This window comes from Chanodichthys erythropterus, chromosome 17 (assembly GCF_024489055.1).
Source record: "Chanodichthys erythropterus isolate Z2021 chromosome 17, ASM2448905v1, whole genome shotgun sequence".
NCBI lineage: Eukaryota > Metazoa > Chordata > Actinopteri > Cypriniformes > Xenocyprididae > Chanodichthys > Chanodichthys erythropterus.
This window is the reverse complement of record NC_090237.1, coordinates 12,442,220-12,458,402: the sequence shown is the minus strand read 5'-3', so window position 1 is coordinate 12,458,402 and position 16,183 is coordinate 12,442,220. Positions and strand designations below refer to the sequence as shown.

The 16,183-nt window shown below is 36.6% G+C and overlaps 1 protein-coding gene and 1 long non-coding RNA gene across 3 annotated transcripts in view; both read right to left on the bottom strand.

The window, feature by feature from the left end:
* Positions 1–7,912: 7,912 nt before the first annotated feature.
* On the bottom strand, positions 7,913–12,440 carry LOC137005108 (uncharacterized). 2 transcript variants are annotated; one of them, XR_010892208.1, is made up of 4 exons: positions 11,573–12,440; positions 11,206–11,294; positions 10,816–10,890; positions 7,913–7,972 (listed from the first exon to the last, which is right to left on the bottom strand). It is a non-coding gene; the product is annotated as an uncharacterized lncRNA (long non-coding RNA). The 2 variants fall into 2 exon arrangements; XR_010892207.1 differs by lacking the exons at positions 7,913–7,972; positions 10,816–10,890 and having other exon boundaries at positions 10,945–11,294; positions 11,573–11,636; positions 11,738–12,440.
* Positions 12,441–13,770: 1,330 nt separating this feature from the next.
* The window catches only part of ypel2b (yippee-like 2b), a 48,164-nt gene continuing 45,751 nt past the window's right edge, over positions 13,771–16,183 (bottom strand). Inside the window, exon 5 of the mRNA XM_067365188.1 lies at positions 13,771–13,942. Coding sequence (XP_067221289.1) covers positions 13,811–13,942 — 132 coding nt within the window. The 3' untranslated portion in view covers positions 13,771–13,810. The remainder of the gene's footprint in view (positions 13,943–16,183) is intronic.

Genomic DNA, 16,183 nt, shown 5'->3' with positions numbered 1-16,183 from the left:
GGCTGGAGCGGGCTCTGGAGTGGACTCACTGGTTGGAGCGGGCTCTGGAGTGGACTCACTGGCTGGAGCGGACTCACTGACTGAAGCGGGCTCTGGACCTTGGGGGAAGAAGGGAACCTTCCTCCTTCTCCTCCTCCTCCTTTTACCAGGGTTAAGCAGAAGCTCAGTGCCTACCTCCCCTGTGACTTCTGGAACGGATTCATGGGCTGGAGCATGTACACTGCCTGGTAGATTAGGTGGGATCCCCCTACCCCGATCTTCGAGGTAGTAGACGAACCCCCAAAAATCCATGTCACCCAATCCATCTATCTCCCTCGACGGCAACGGGTCATCCAGACAACCGTTGAAAAGGTCAATCAGACACGCATCATTGTAACCTAGCCCTGCCGCCAGGGTCCAAAACATTTGTGCCAATCCACCGACCTGATGACCCTGTTGCCGCAGGGTGATTAGATTGCTCAGGCGAGCCATCCGTTCCCTCACAGTGGTAGGAGGAGTGATGTGGATCCCCATCCTGCTGGATCGTTAGATGCTGGAGTTTTCTGTCACGGTGGCTCACACACAAAGACGAGAGACAGATCCAAGTGGAGGTGTTTTTATTAGGGTAATCCAAAATCGTAGTCCACAAACAAGCATGGGTCAAAAGCCAGGTAATCAGTCCATCAAAAAACAAGAACAAAACAGGAACAGGAAACAACACAGACCGTGGAATGTGAACTGAAAACTCCAGGATGTGAACAGAAACAGACAGGGTATAAATAGACAGACACTGATTACATAATACATGACAGCTGGTTGTAATGATGTGATAAAGGGATAATGAGTCCGGCAGTGCGTTATGGGTAATGTAGTGAATGCAATGGGTGGAAATGAGAGTCCGGAATGGAGTGCCCTCTAGTGGCTAAAAGGGCACTCTCACTGGTGATCATGACAAAAACACATGCTTTCACTTAAAACGAAAAGTCAACAGCCAGAAATTGGATAAACAATACCCAGTCGTAGAGCACATCTACTGGATCTCTTTGTCTGTATCCACAGTTTGAGCATTGATCATCTTTGTGACGTATTTCTTTGCGTTCACACTTAATGTATTGCTTCTCTTTTGGGGGTAATTCTTTTTGGGGGCAGTGTGTGATTATGGTAGTCTTAAACAACATGAACTTTGCTTAGTTTCTATTATTACTGTTTTGGATCTACACATGCTAAATATCTTTTTTAAAACAGACTATCATACCCGAATTTTTGGCATGCCTTTTCGGCTTCTTGCATTTCATTTATACCACTCAGAGAGTCAAGCACGAAAAGGTCAGTCTGAGCATATACAAACTAAATTGGATAAAAAGAAACAAATAAATTAGCAAATAAATGTCACTGAAAGATCAAACATGTCTAAATGGGCATGTGTAGTAGCTTATCATTGAAATTAGCACTCTTTTACTTACCACAAACCTGCAGTGATTTTTGGTGATATTGACAAAAGTGATGACCCCATCATATTGCTCTAAGTTGACCTGTTTATCAAAAATTTAAAAGATCATGTCTGTGCAGTGTACATGTGAAAATTAAATATCATAAGTAGTTGCATTCACTTTTCAAAATCCTTGCTGTTCCATCTGCTCTCTTGTGTACGGTGGCCGAGAGAGCTCAACGCGCTGCAAATAAAGAAAACATCTTCATCAGTTTGACAACACACGCGCTGCAAACTCCACAACACTTACAAATAGTGAAACGCACTGCAAATAAAGAAAACATCTTCATCAGTTTGACAACACACGCGCTGCAAACTCCACAACACTTACAAATAGTGAAACGCGCTGCAAATAAAGAAAACATCTTCATCAGTTTGACAACACATGCGCTGCAAACTCCACAACACTTACAAATAGTGAAACGCGCTGCAAATAAAGAAAACATCTTCATCAGTTTGACAACACACGTGCTGCAAACTCCACAACACTTACAAAAAGAAAAACGCGCTGCAAATAAAGAAAACATCTTCATCAGTTTGACAACACACGTGCTGCAAACTCCACAACACTTACAAAAAGAAAAACGCGCTGCAAATAAAGAAAACATCTTCATCAGTTTGACAACACACGCGCTGCAAACTCCACAACACTTACAAAAAGAAAAACGCGCTGCAAATAAAGAAAACATCTTCATCAGTTTGACAACACATGCGCTGCAAACTCCACAACACTTACAAATAGTGAAACGCGCTGCAAATAAAGAAAACATGTGGAGTTTGCAGCGCGTGTGTTGTCAAACTGATGATGTTTTCTTTATTTGCAGCGCGTTTCACCATTTGTAAGTGTTGTGGAGTTTGCAGCGCATGTGTTGTCAAACTGATGAAGATGTTTTCTCATTTGCAGCGCGTTGAGCTCTCTCGGCCACCGTACTTGTGCCATTTAAAATGACACCTGTGGTGTCATGGCTTAGCTGGTAGAGATTTGCATCCTCCTTATTAAGTACAGCTCTGAAATAGCACTCAATAGTCTAAAATGATAAAGCATTTCAATTTGAATCACATTACTTGATTGACATACATTGAGGACAGCATTTACTGTTACATACAAATATAATTGTAATTATGCATTTAGATTTTTGTTCTGTAATGTGTACCTCTCCAAATAACCATTCATGTGGCCTCAGTGCATTGAATTCCTTGTGATGTAAAAGGAACTCGAGATCCTGGCTAGGAGACTGAACAGTGGCTACTAGCAGCTCTGTATGTTCCTTCTTCTTCAATAGCATCTGGATCTGCAATGATATGAAGTTCATAGAGTAAATAATAGCGTACCTTCATATATGCAATTAATAGTTTAAATTTTTGTTCTAATGTCTTCATTAACTGTTCATCCGCAGGAGGCTGACATGCATCAGAACTTGAAGTTTCCACTTCCACATCCTTCTTGATCCTCTTTTTGGGGAGCAGGTATTTTATGTGGAACAGAAAAGAATTTGGATTTGGTGGATGGGAAACGGTTCAAAGGTGCCTCAGGTTGCCGCAAAAGCTTTTGAGGAAGTTCATGCTTGATGATATGCTCTGTATACCTCGCTTGTAGAGACTTGTGCATTTTTCTTATGAATGTCCCTGGTTTGACTTTTCTTTCTTTATGCATTATGGAATGTTTGACAATTCCAAACCACCTTTCAATGTGACAGTTGGCATCTCTTGTTTTTGGTTGTTTCTTTGTTATCTCCATGTACTGTTCATGACATTCATCCATCAGGTCTTCCAACAGCAAGCCACTCCAAAGAGGAAAGATAGCAAGGTACATATCAAAGAGGACTGTGAGGATGCCTGGACAAAAGTATGGGTTGTCTTCTGTTGCCAACCCTGTGTCATCATCAACCATTTCTTTCTTCACCTCTTTCATAATCTGCTGAAAAAAGGCATAGAATGATGATTTGCCACTGATGGTCGTTGCATGTGTTCTGTCTTCACTTTCACACATTTCCCAGTCTTCAGATCGGAGAGTTTCTTCCAGTGGCTCCTCTTTGGATCTTGAAATGACACTCTCCAAAATAAGCAGACTTTCTTTGACGAGGTCTGTGTTTTGTTGGGTTGTGAGCAAGGCACATAATGCACGGAACACCTTTCTTGATTAAGTCATGTTGCTGGCATTTTGAAGTCTTGCGAAAGCATATGTGGCAAAGTATCCCAGTCCTTTGTCTTCTGTTTCCCTACAGATTGCCTGTCTGACAACTTTCAGGATGTGAGCAGAGCAAATGTGTAGTACAGTATATGACTTCATTTCATCCACTGATTTTTTTGTTCATGCAGAAGTTATATGCTCTGTTGAGGTAAGTGCTGATGTGCTATTTGTTGAAAGTGAGCATCACACTTTGTATTAAAGCCCAGCTATAATCAGTTTCGACCTGGTGAATTTTTATTTGGGTGTACTTTGATAAATGCAAAGTGAATCGCATAAGCCAAAATGTGATTGGTGGTACTGAGTGCTTCATTGGAGAGCATTTCACAAATAGGCAGTGGTGGTGCATCTCGACCTGCATTTCCTGGAAGAGTGAGTGCATAGTACAACACCGGTTTTGGCTGTTCTGGAATTTTTGACACTACACCACCAGTGGCATCAAGATAGAGGGACACAGGAGACTTACTTCGCAAATGATGCACAAGAATGCTGATCCCCAACTCAGAATACAAATGAACAATGAACCGATTCACACTGAAATGCTGTTTGTAGCCTGGTATTTTGAAGTATTTTTCGTCAATGTCCTTAAATATTGTCTGCATTAAGGATATTTCCATCTTGATGTTAGAGTGTTTAATGAAGTCATATTATCTGAAAAAGTTCAGTATCAAAGGACTAAGGCTTTTTTTGATGGACACACACAGTTCCAGTTCAATAGCTTTTGAAAACACACTCACAGCCTTTCAAAAGAAGTTGGAAAATATTTATATTAATGTAAAGAACAAATGAAAAGTGTTTAATGAAGTCATATTAACTGAAGAAGTTTAGTATCAAAGGTCTAAGACTGTTTCACAGACAGTTCCAGTTCCACATAGTGCGCATTAGCGACATTTGGTCGTCAGTCTTGTTTCTCCACCATATCTAAATCATCTAAATCACAGATCTACGGTTTGAAAAAGCACTTGACCAAAGCTTCGTAAGTCCGTGACATACGGAATCACTCTTGTCTTGAATCAGTTATATCTAATATAAAGTAATCTCATCTAAATTAATTAATTTATGCCTCAAAGCCTCGGTATCAACCGTCCCATCACCAGACTTAAGTACCATGGACAGTGAGTCTTTATCACGCTGTCAATCGAAACTTGCACTTTGTAGATGGTTCCTCAGATTAACGATGACGTCACAGCACTCCATACTTCTCTACTATTTGGTAGGGGAAAAGCAGTAGGCGAGCGAGTAAGTATGTCAGAAGCAAAAAGAGTAGGCGAAAATTACCTTGGTGACGTAATGATGCTCGCGAGATTCGGCTGTGCGCCTACTTAAAGTGCGTCCGAAACCGCCTACTTACCTACTATATAATAGGGGAAAAGCAGTAGACGAGCAATTAAGTATGTCAGAAACCTCAGTAATCATAAATGAGTAGTCGAGGAGTTCCCGGATGGCCTACTACTTCCGCCCAGATTCGGAAGTGTTTCTCGATAGATACTTTTCTATCCCAGGAGGCCACGGGAGAGGATACGTCATAATCAAACACTTGAGAAAAGTGACGCGGATGCTGTTAAATGTGAGTATTGAAAACCAAAAACACATTTGTTGAACTACTGTAGAGTAAACTGCTGAATGTGTGAAGATGCTAGACACTATAGTTGTGACTTTACTGTAAAACACGATTTATTATGTATTATGTAGATAATGGAGGGCTGTTTGATAAAAGATGCAAAGAAAAGCGAGGATTAAACTCCAAAACCTGACTTGAATTAACCTAACAAATGAGTTTGGGCTAAAACGTTTCATAAAGGGTAATTGAAGTTCACCTAGTCCCGCTAATTCGATCCAGGTTTACCTAGTCAAGATAATTTAGTGTGCACGCTTTTCTTAAGCAGTCCTAAAGGACGATCATGGATCAAATCGATCCACCACAGGAAACGGCATACATTTTGTGCTATTTTATGCATTTGAGACATGGTGTTTTCCTTAGTGCATAACTTACTTTTCACAAGTTTATTCTCCATCTGTAAATGTTAGAAAGTAATGCAAATATTTCTATTTTGAGGCAAAACCTAACATTGAACGAGCGCTGCTGCGCGCATGCGCGCTAAACAGACGGGACGCAATAGAAGCGCAATAATTCTGAAATATACATTTCGCTAAAATATTTGATGTTGGACATTAAATGTGCCTTATGTACACTTTCAAACCTACAAGTAAGTGTATTTTTATGATAGTAACTGTAAATGGACTATTGTAATGCGGTAAATCAATATACTTTGGGACAATTACTGAGTTTAGATTCATCTTACCAATTAAAATTTAGTCTGTGCATATTCATTTTAATTTTTAATTTTGTGATTTTAATTTCTGCTGTTCTAATAACCATAAAGAGTACTACTGCCAAACAAAACCAGAGAGAAATGTATTCATATATTTTAAAACAATCTAATTAAATATTAAATATTGGGCACAAAACATTTAGCCATTTATATACAGTACAGTCCAAAAGTTTGGAACCACTAAGATTTTTAATGTTTTCAAAAGAAGATTCGTCTGCTCACCAAGGCTACATTTATTTAATTAAAAATACAGTAAAAACAGTAATATTGTGAAATATTATTACAATTTAAAATAACTTTTCTATTTGAATATATTTCACAAAGTTACTTATTTATTATTTATAGCTGTTTTTTTTTTACTGTATTTTTAATTAAATAAATGTAGCCATGGTGAGCAGACGAAACTTCTTTTAAAAACATTAAAAATCTTAGTGGTTCCAAACTTTTGGACTGTACTGTATATATATATATATATATGTTAATAAAGTCAAATAATTGTATGTGAGAGAGTCAGTTGTAATATCATTGCGTTCCTATTGGTCAGTGTTAGAGGAGCTCAGCTTAGCCTGACAGTTAGCCTGCTCCAGACCAGGGGTGCGTTTCCCAAAGCGAACTATGGTCGTAAGTTCCGTCGTTACCAATAGAGTTCAATGGGACTTACAACCATAGTTCACCAACGATGCTTTCGGGAAACGCACCCCAGGCTAGTTTCCCAGCATAAGTTGCCAGAGTAACTGAGTTTGAACTAATTTAAGTTTGTTTTATGAAACAGAATTCATTGACAACAAGTCTGACTAAGTAAAATAAGCCTGGCTTGTTTTCTAATCTTGTTTTATGAAACAGCCCGCGGGATCTCTAGTAAACACACATAACTTAATTCTCCGAAGTGGAATTACATATTCTAAACCATATACATCTTAAAGATGCTTATTAAATGTTTATTTAACCTCTGACAGGAACATCTTTAAGTATTATGACTTATGAGTGCTGGATTCCCTTACAGAAAAAACACATGAACTTCACATGTGCAAAAACACATGTGGTCACATGTGACCACATGCACATGTGATTTTTGCACATGTGAAATTTAACATGTGAAAAGCACATGTGATCACATGTGACAAAATGCACATGTGAAATTTAACATGTGTTCACATGTGATCACATGTTTTTCACATGGGAAATGTGTGCTTTTGGAACATTTACACATGTGAAACACATGTTTTCCCATGTGAAACACATGTGAAACCCATGTTTTCCCATGTGAAACCCATGTAAACATGTGTATATTCCCATGTGAAACCCATGAAATCACATGTGAAACATGTATAAAATAGCCATGTGAAATGCATACATTCCCATGTGAAAACCATGTAATCACACGTGAAATGTATATTCCCATGTGAAACCCATGTGATGGAATGTGTAACCCATAAAGTCTCATGTGAACCCCAAGTAATCACATGTGAAATGTATATTCCCATGTGATCACATGTTAAACCCTTATATTCCCATGTGAAACCCATGTAATCACATGTGAAACGCATATTCCCATGTGAAAACCATGTGATCACGTGTTAAACCCTTAAATTCCCATGTGAAACCCATGTAATCACATGTGAAATGTATATTCCCATGTGAAACCATGAGATCACATGTGAAACATGTACATTCCCATGTGCGATCCTTGGAATAACATTTGAAACCCATCAACAATCATTTCTAACAAAACAACAACAGAAAATGATAGCATGTTCTTATGTAGGGCCTATAGCCATGTTTCCCAACATTAAAACAAACAATTCAAATTTATTTACAATTCTTTATTTATAAACAATTATTTTATTTAATTTCATTAGAAATACAAATGTGAATATGAATTTTTAAAACAAAAAAGCAAAACCAAATATAAAAATATGAATTGTGAGTTTCTGAATGTGTGGAATGTCGTTTCAGTCCTCTGTGTCTCCTTCAGCAGGTTTCCTGTTTTGGGATAGTAAAACAATCAGATTAGGGCAGTGCAAACATCTATCCTGATAAAGTAAACTTAATAAATAAAGTAAACTATCCTGATAAAGTAAAGTTTTATTTCTTTTCTTTATGGATTTCAGGATCGTATATGATATGTTATATTGGTAGTAGCCAATCAAATCCTGTGCGCACCTACAGCATGCCCTCTAGAAGCCATCCAAAATGGGAGTTCTAATGACTCTAAGGATTTCTAGTGAGGTAAAAACATAGCATATAAAGATTTGTATCTGACTCAGAGTATTCTATTTATGTCTACGTATATGCAGGGTTCGTACGGGTGCTTGAAATCCTTGAAAGTGCTTGAATTTTGATGATGTGTTTTCAAGGTTTGAAAAGTGCTTGAATTTTGGATAAAGTGCTTGAAAATCCTTGAAATTGTAACTGTATTTCTTTTACAACAAATACCTATCTGTTTATTAAATGGAGAAATAAAATGGCGCGTTTATATTTTCGCCTGGCTCCGCATTGCGAGCATAGACCGTAAAATAGTGATGTGTCGTTCATGAACGATTCGTTCATTTTGAACGAGTCTTAAATATGACTCGGGACAACGAGTCATCTCAGAGAGCGATTCGTTCATTTTGTGTTGACCGCGCATGCGCAACATCTCATAAGCATACTACGGGAAACAGAAAAGATTAGTTCATTTCTCGAGTCCGCGGGTCCGAGTCGTTCGTTCATCAAGTCACAGCTCCATATTAGGGCACGGATATGCAGTCTGTACTGGCGGAAACAGAAAAGATTAGTTCATCTCTCGAGTCCTCGGGTCTGAGTCGTTCGTTCAAATCCCCATAGGCTGAATACAGAAACAGAAATGATTAGTTCATCTCTCGAGTCCTCGTTTGTAATAATATTTATTTTAAATAATTTAAATAATAACAACACCACATTTAACAATAAAAATATTCTTACACAAACAAGATGGAACTTTCTTTTTGTTCAGATGTTTATTGCAGACTTATTTTGATAATTTTATGATAATTCTTAAATATAGTAAAATATACAGTCTATAATCCGAATGTAATGTTGTATATTTTGCGAGACACTGGACCGGGAAGCGGTCACGTGACAAAAGAACGAGACTCGGACCCGAAGACTCGAGAGATGAACTAATCATTTCTGTTTCTGTATTCAGCCTATGGGGACTTGAACGAACGACTCGGACCCGAGGACTCGAGAAATGAACTAATCTTTTCCGTTTCCGGATGCTGGTGCTGGTATGCTGGTCATCAGCATACCAGCACCAAAACACAACATATGCTGGTCTTGCTGGAATAGGATGCTGGTGCTGGTATACAGTTTTATTTTATTCTATTTACAACTACATTGAATTTTGTTATGATGAAAATCATGAAATACAAGCTTTCATTAATACACATAAGTTAATGTAATAATAATAATATATTGTTCAGTAAACAACATTAACACAATAATAATAATTTTTTAACAAAAACAACAGTCATCTGGCTCAGCAAGCAAATTACAATAAAACATTAATTCAACAATAATTCATTGTAAGTGCTCAAATTTTTAAGGATTTTATGTTTTTTTTTTTTGGTCTGTTGAGTTGCGAGTTATAGTCAGAATTGCTTGATATAAAGTCAGAATTGTGAGAAATAAAGTCAGAATTGCGAGAAATAAAGTCAGAATTGCGAGATATAAAGTCAGAATTGCGAGATATAAAGTCAGAATTGCGAGATATAAAGTCAGAATTGCGAGATATAAAGTCAGAATTGCGAGATATAAAGTCAGAATTGCGAGATATAAAGTCAGAATTGCGAGATATAAAGTCAGAATTGCGAGATATAAAGTCAGAATTGCGAGATATAAAGTCAGAATTGCGAGATATAAAGTCAGAATTGCGAGATATAAAGTCAGAATTGCGAGATATAAAGTCAGAATTGCGAGATATAAAGTCAGAATTGCGAGATATAAAGTCAGAATTGCGAGATATAAAGTCAGAATTGCGAGATATAAAGTCAGAATTGCGAGATATAAAGTCAGAATTGCGAGATATAAAGTCAGAATTGCGAGATATAAAGTCAGAATTGTGAGATAGTCAGAATTGTGATATATAAAGTCAGAATTGCGAGTTATAAAGTCAGAATTGCGAGGTATAAAATCAGAATTGTGAGTTATAAAGTCAGAATTGCGAGATATAAAGTCAGAATTGTGAGAAATAAAGTCAGAATTGTGAGAAATAAAGTCAGAATTGCGAGTTATAAAGTCAGAATTGCGAGATATAAAGTCAGAATTGCGAGATATAAAGTCAGAATTGCGAGATATAAAGTCAGATTTGCTAGATATAAAGTCAGAATTGTGAGATAGTCAGAATTGCGATATATAAAGTCAGAATTGCGAGTTATAAAGTCAGAATTGCGAGGTATAAAATCAGAATTGTGAGTTATAAAGTCAGAATTGCGAGATATAAAGTCAGAATTGCGAGTTATAAAGTCAGAATTGCGAGTTATAAAGTCAGAATTGCGAGTTATAAAGTCAGAATTGCGAGTTATAAAGTCAGAATTGCGAGATATAAAGTCAGAATTGCGAGTTATAAAGTCAGAATTGCGAGTTATAAAGTCAGAATTGCGAGTTATAAAGTCAGAATTGCGAGGTATAAAATCAGAATTGCGAGGTATAAAGTCAGAATTGCGAGTTATAAAGTCAGAATGTTTTTACTGTATGTTGATCCAATGAACGCAGCCTTTGTGAACAGAAGATACTTTAAAAACATTAAAAATCTTATCGACCCCACACTTTTGAACATTAGTGTATGTTTAAGAGGCTTTACTTACTAGTCATTTGGTCCGACAGGAACTTTTTTATCTGCTCCAACTCTGCTATGGTGCAGGGCATCAACAGGGAAGGATCTAGGAACATAAACAATTTGTTACAGAGCAAACAATATTATTATTCAATGCCAGGTTCATTAAAAGAAAAGAAGCTAACGTTACAGCAGGAAAAGAAGAATACACATAAACTGAATTTATGTTTTTTTGTTTACTTATTCATTAAATATTGCTCATACAGTGTCACTTACATTTGGATGTCAAAGCCTTCTTAAAACAAATTAAATAAATAAAAACTGTAAATTTGAGAAAATAAAAGAAGAAAATAACAGATGCATGGTATAGGTAAAAAATATTGTGGAAAAAATGGATATGGAGTTAATTGGTGAGTTTCACCTGTGTTTCCTTCCTGTCAGCAGGTTCCTTCAGAAATGCTGAAATCTTCTGAGCTTTCCCTCTGTTGTAGAGGGGTTATTTTGTCGCTGCTGAAATCACAGAACAATGTTTATCAATATTTGTTTACCATGAGAGATCAAAACGCTTTTGAAAACTTGTGCTCCCTGCAAGTTACGTCACCGATTAACAGTAGGCTACATTTACGTTTATAAATAAGCCAGCTTCTAATCACCCATAGACAGCAAAACCTTTACAAAACTATCAAAACCTCTACACATAAACCTCTACACATCATCTACACATAAAGATGTGATTAAAAGCCTAAACTATTATAAACAAATCGATCGTTAGAGTTAGCCTAAGTTACCTCTTCTGAAAACGGGATGCTAACGGAGATGATAACGGAGTTTTTCGAAGACACTAAACTGTTTCTGTAAAGTAAATATTCAACATAAGTGTGTCAATTACATGTTAGAGAAGTGTCAAGAACAGTTGTGTGTGTTATTCGTGTGATTTTAGCGACTAAACTCACCTGAAAGAAGTGAAAACAACAGCGAGAGGCTGCTGTTTTTGCTGCTTGTCAGTTGTTGTTTCTCCGTTTCCATGGCAACTCTGCGCCGCTCCAGCGTTTGAAAGCGGTTCGGCGCGCACACGCATTAAAACACGTCACAGTCATGCAGCACTTACATAAATAAACATCTAGAATTAAAACATTACATAAAAAAATCTCATTAATATTAAATCATGAATTTAAAACTCATTTTGTAGTTTTATGACCCTATAGGAGCAAAATGCCACCCCAGCATAGTGGGACAATTGTGGCACTTTTATAACTTAATAAGTGTGTAACTTTTATAACTTAATTATTTATTTTTTTTTACAAACATTCAACCACGTTATTTTATTTGAAAGCGTGCCCATAGGCAGTTTTTTTATACCAAGTTTTTGATATAGATATTAAGTCAGTCTTAATATTTTTTATTCAGACTTTCAGATTTTTTAACTGTAAAAATAATATAAAATAAATACACACTTATCAAAAAAGATGTCCTGTAAGCGCTTAGTAGAAACTGGACCGATTATCGGCTTGCCACTGGTGTACCAACGGTGACCCAGCAGCGGCAAACCGCTGGTGATGTGCCACCCAAAAAACGCTGTCAGATTGACGGCATTTTCAGATTGGTCAGCTTGCCGATGGTGTGCCGACGGTGGTCCGACCGTTTCAAGCCGCTGACTTTGTGCCGCCCAAAAAATTACAACATGTGAAAATATATTCCACATGTGCTCCACATTATAACCTATAGGCTAGTAACATGTTTTCCATATGTGCCACTTGCTCCATTATGTTCAAACTTTGTTCACATGTGGTGACATGTTTTTCACATGTGGTGATTCACATGTGGTGACATGTTGTCACATGTGTTGACATGTTGTTCACATGTGTTGACATGTTGTTCACATGTGGTGACATGTTGTCACATGTGGTGACATGTTGTCACATGTGTTGACATGTTGCTCACATGTGATCATATAAGTTCACATGTGATCACATGTGGAAAACATGTGATCACATGTGAAGTTCATGTGTTTTTTCTGTAAGGGTTATGTATTATGAGTGATGTGTTTGTGCTGTTATTCACTGTTGTCAACACTGCTTACATTACATGAATGAAAATAATGTAAATAAACAAATCTACAGTAACTACACATAAGTTTAATCTATTTTATTTGTCCATTAGTACTGTTAATAAATTAAGGAACATTTGTGTTGGATAAGAAGTGAGTTAACACATCAACATGTAAATGTAGATTTGAGCACATAAATCTCAGGAAACTTGTGTCTGATGTTACAGGGACAGATGAGCACACGTGTGTTTATCAGGTAGAGGAATGATGCCATCAAAAGCTTTGGGTGAGGATACTACAGAAATGAATACAAAGTCTATTTAAATCTAAAGTCTATTTTATTTTATTTTATTTTAATTATTGGAATTTTAGCACTTTTCTGGTTCTTGATGTCTGTATGTTTGCTGCAGAGCTTTTGTGGAGCAGGACCTGCAAGGAAAGCTGACGACGGCATTTGTTAGAAATAAAGAGGAAAGCCTGAAACAAAATATAAAGTAAGATAATTTTGTTATTTCTAAAACAGAAATCAAATGACACTGTGCTGTTAAAATGGCTGCTTTTGTATTATATTTGTGCATTATTGTAGGATGTGAATGTCCTCAGACTGGTGTGAGCACTGAGGATGGAGAGCCACAGCAGATCCTGGGAATGGTTCAGTGTCATGGACGAGACCCTCCATCACTCTTCCTTTCAAGTGACTCAATCAAGGACACACTGGAGGAGACGCTGCAGAGATCAAACCAGCAAACCTTCTGCTGACCAGCTCAGTGGTTTAGCCCACCACACCACAAATGTAATGAAGCTACAACAAAAATTAGCAAGTAATTGTAAAAATATGAAATGAAATATGTCAAGAAACAGAATGCTGACATTAATTAATTGTAAAATGTTTTAATCTGCTGATGGAGAACACATGAATGTTTGCAGCAGCAGATTGTCCCGCACATCTTCTCCCACTCCTGCTTCAAGGTTGAGGGGTTTAGGGTCCATCATCATCATTTTCCTCATCCTCTGGATCAACACTGTCCCCATTGAGAAGAGCAGCAGTGAGGGACATGATGATGGTGTTCATCAGCTGCTTCATCAGAATAAAGCTGCAGAATTGGCACAGCTGTGTTGAGATGACAACAGGTATGTAAATACATGATTGTTAGATCAATACATTTGAATAAAGCTTTGTTTCGTGTGTTGTTGACTTGTATATGTATTTATTTATTGTCATTATTACTTTTATTATTTCACTTTTTTTGTATTAATTATGCTATTATTATCAGTAAATGTATATATTTTATTAAGCAATGAATTAATGCATGAATTGACTGTAAATTGAGATATATTCACATCAGCTGTATTTGTCTAGTGTGTGTGTTCATGCACAGCTGTCATATGACAAAACATTACATTTTGCTTGTTTTACTAAAGAAGTAAAATGAAAAGTTATATAATTAAGTTTTGGTCAGCATTTATCATTGTTATTGTGTATAAGTGTTGGGATGTGCTAGCAGAGCAATTCATTCTGGAGTAATCTTAATTTTAAGTAGTTATACTTACATTTTTTGAGTATAAAATCAGTCTTCTCCAAAGGCGAGATCTTCGAGCAGCTGCTGATGTCTTCTTTGGCTTCAGACATTGCTAACGCTGAGGAAAACTGCTCTAGGTAGGGTTGAGTTACTGGTGCTGTGAGGTGTTAGTGCACCTGTCACTCATATCTTTATTTTTATTGCAGGATCTACAATTACAAGATCAGGGAAAATACCATGGTTGTATCTCTAAAAATGAACAATAATAATGACAAAAAACTAAAAAATATGGGTTTGTATACATGATAGTTTGAGATTATATACACAGACATAAAACATGACAAGATTAAATATTTTGAATACATCATAATGCATAAAAGTTATTTATTTGTTTATAATTTATAAGCATGAGGGATGAAACTAAAGCTAATTCAACAAGAAAAATAGGAAAACAAATGAGATTTATGCCACTTTTGCTTGTGGATTGACATTTTTGCATATAAAATAAAGAAATTAACAATATATTCACGCGAATTTGGGTTTTTGTAACAAAAAATAAACTCACATCAGTAGTTAAAAATATAAGAACTTTAAATTAACCCAAATATATATTAGTTGTACTAGAATTACAAAATTACTGGCAGCTGTTTCTTCAACAAGACCACAAAATAAAAAAGTTTGATCAATATCAAGATATTTACAGATATTACAGAAGAATTAAACCTGTCACTCATATCTTTTCAGTTGTTGCGCTTGCGATAACGTCGTAGGTCACATGATAACGTCAACATGGCGGATTATTCTCGGATCTCATTCATAGTCAACGAGTACTTACTCTTTTAGCCCTCGTTAAGTAATTACTTATTGAAATTAAGTACCTACTCATTGAGTAGGCGGTTTCGGACGCAGCCTAAGGGTGTTTGTTTGCTGTCGAGTTCTACAGAAAATTGTGTTATACTTTGTGCTCATAACAGTCAGTAACGATAATAAAATTAAATGAGCCTTTTTTAATGCAGATTCACAAAGTTATTGAAAGCGGAAGTCCGAATGTGCGAATATAAAACCAACTTTACCGAAGTTCAATATTCCTCTATCCTCTCCAAAACCTCTCACTCTTAAACCTCTTCCTTTTCCCATTCTTCTTCTTTTTTGTTTTTCTTTTTTGCTTTTATAGTTTTTGTAATTGAGATAACTCTGTAAACAGCTGTGTTGTGTGTATTACTTACTCAGCAGATATTTATTTGGGGCAAATTGAGAACATTAAGTGCAACTGAGAAATAACAAATAACTGACAAATAACAGAGTTTTGTTTGTTGTGTTTGGAAAAATGGTGCACAAATAATTGTGATTTTTGTAAAAAGAGCTGAAATGGTTTTCGTCTGATATATTAAAGTTAGTTGGATGTATGAACTACTGTGAAAACATTTGGGAATTTTGTACACAATGTTTTGAGAAAATGATGCATGTGATTTGTAATTTGCATGAAATGAAGGAAAATTTGCAGGACAATTAAAAAGAGTTCAGATTACTGTGTTAACAGTTTTGAGAACAATGACCTGAGATTGGAGAAATGTGTCGAATCGATTGAGAAAACCTGTAAATTAAGACTCTAGCTTTCTGGCACACTCTCATATTTGAGGGTGCTAAGACTGAACATCCATCATCCTCTATTGAGACCTCACATCAGGCTAGAGCTCATCGTTTTTGTTTTATTAGCGCGTATTGTATTAGTAACGGTCCATAAAACGGTCCCGTACGGTTTACACGCTGTTAATACGACAGTATCTGTTCATTCCTGTTGTCTTCTTCTAGCTCCACATATGCGCACCCCT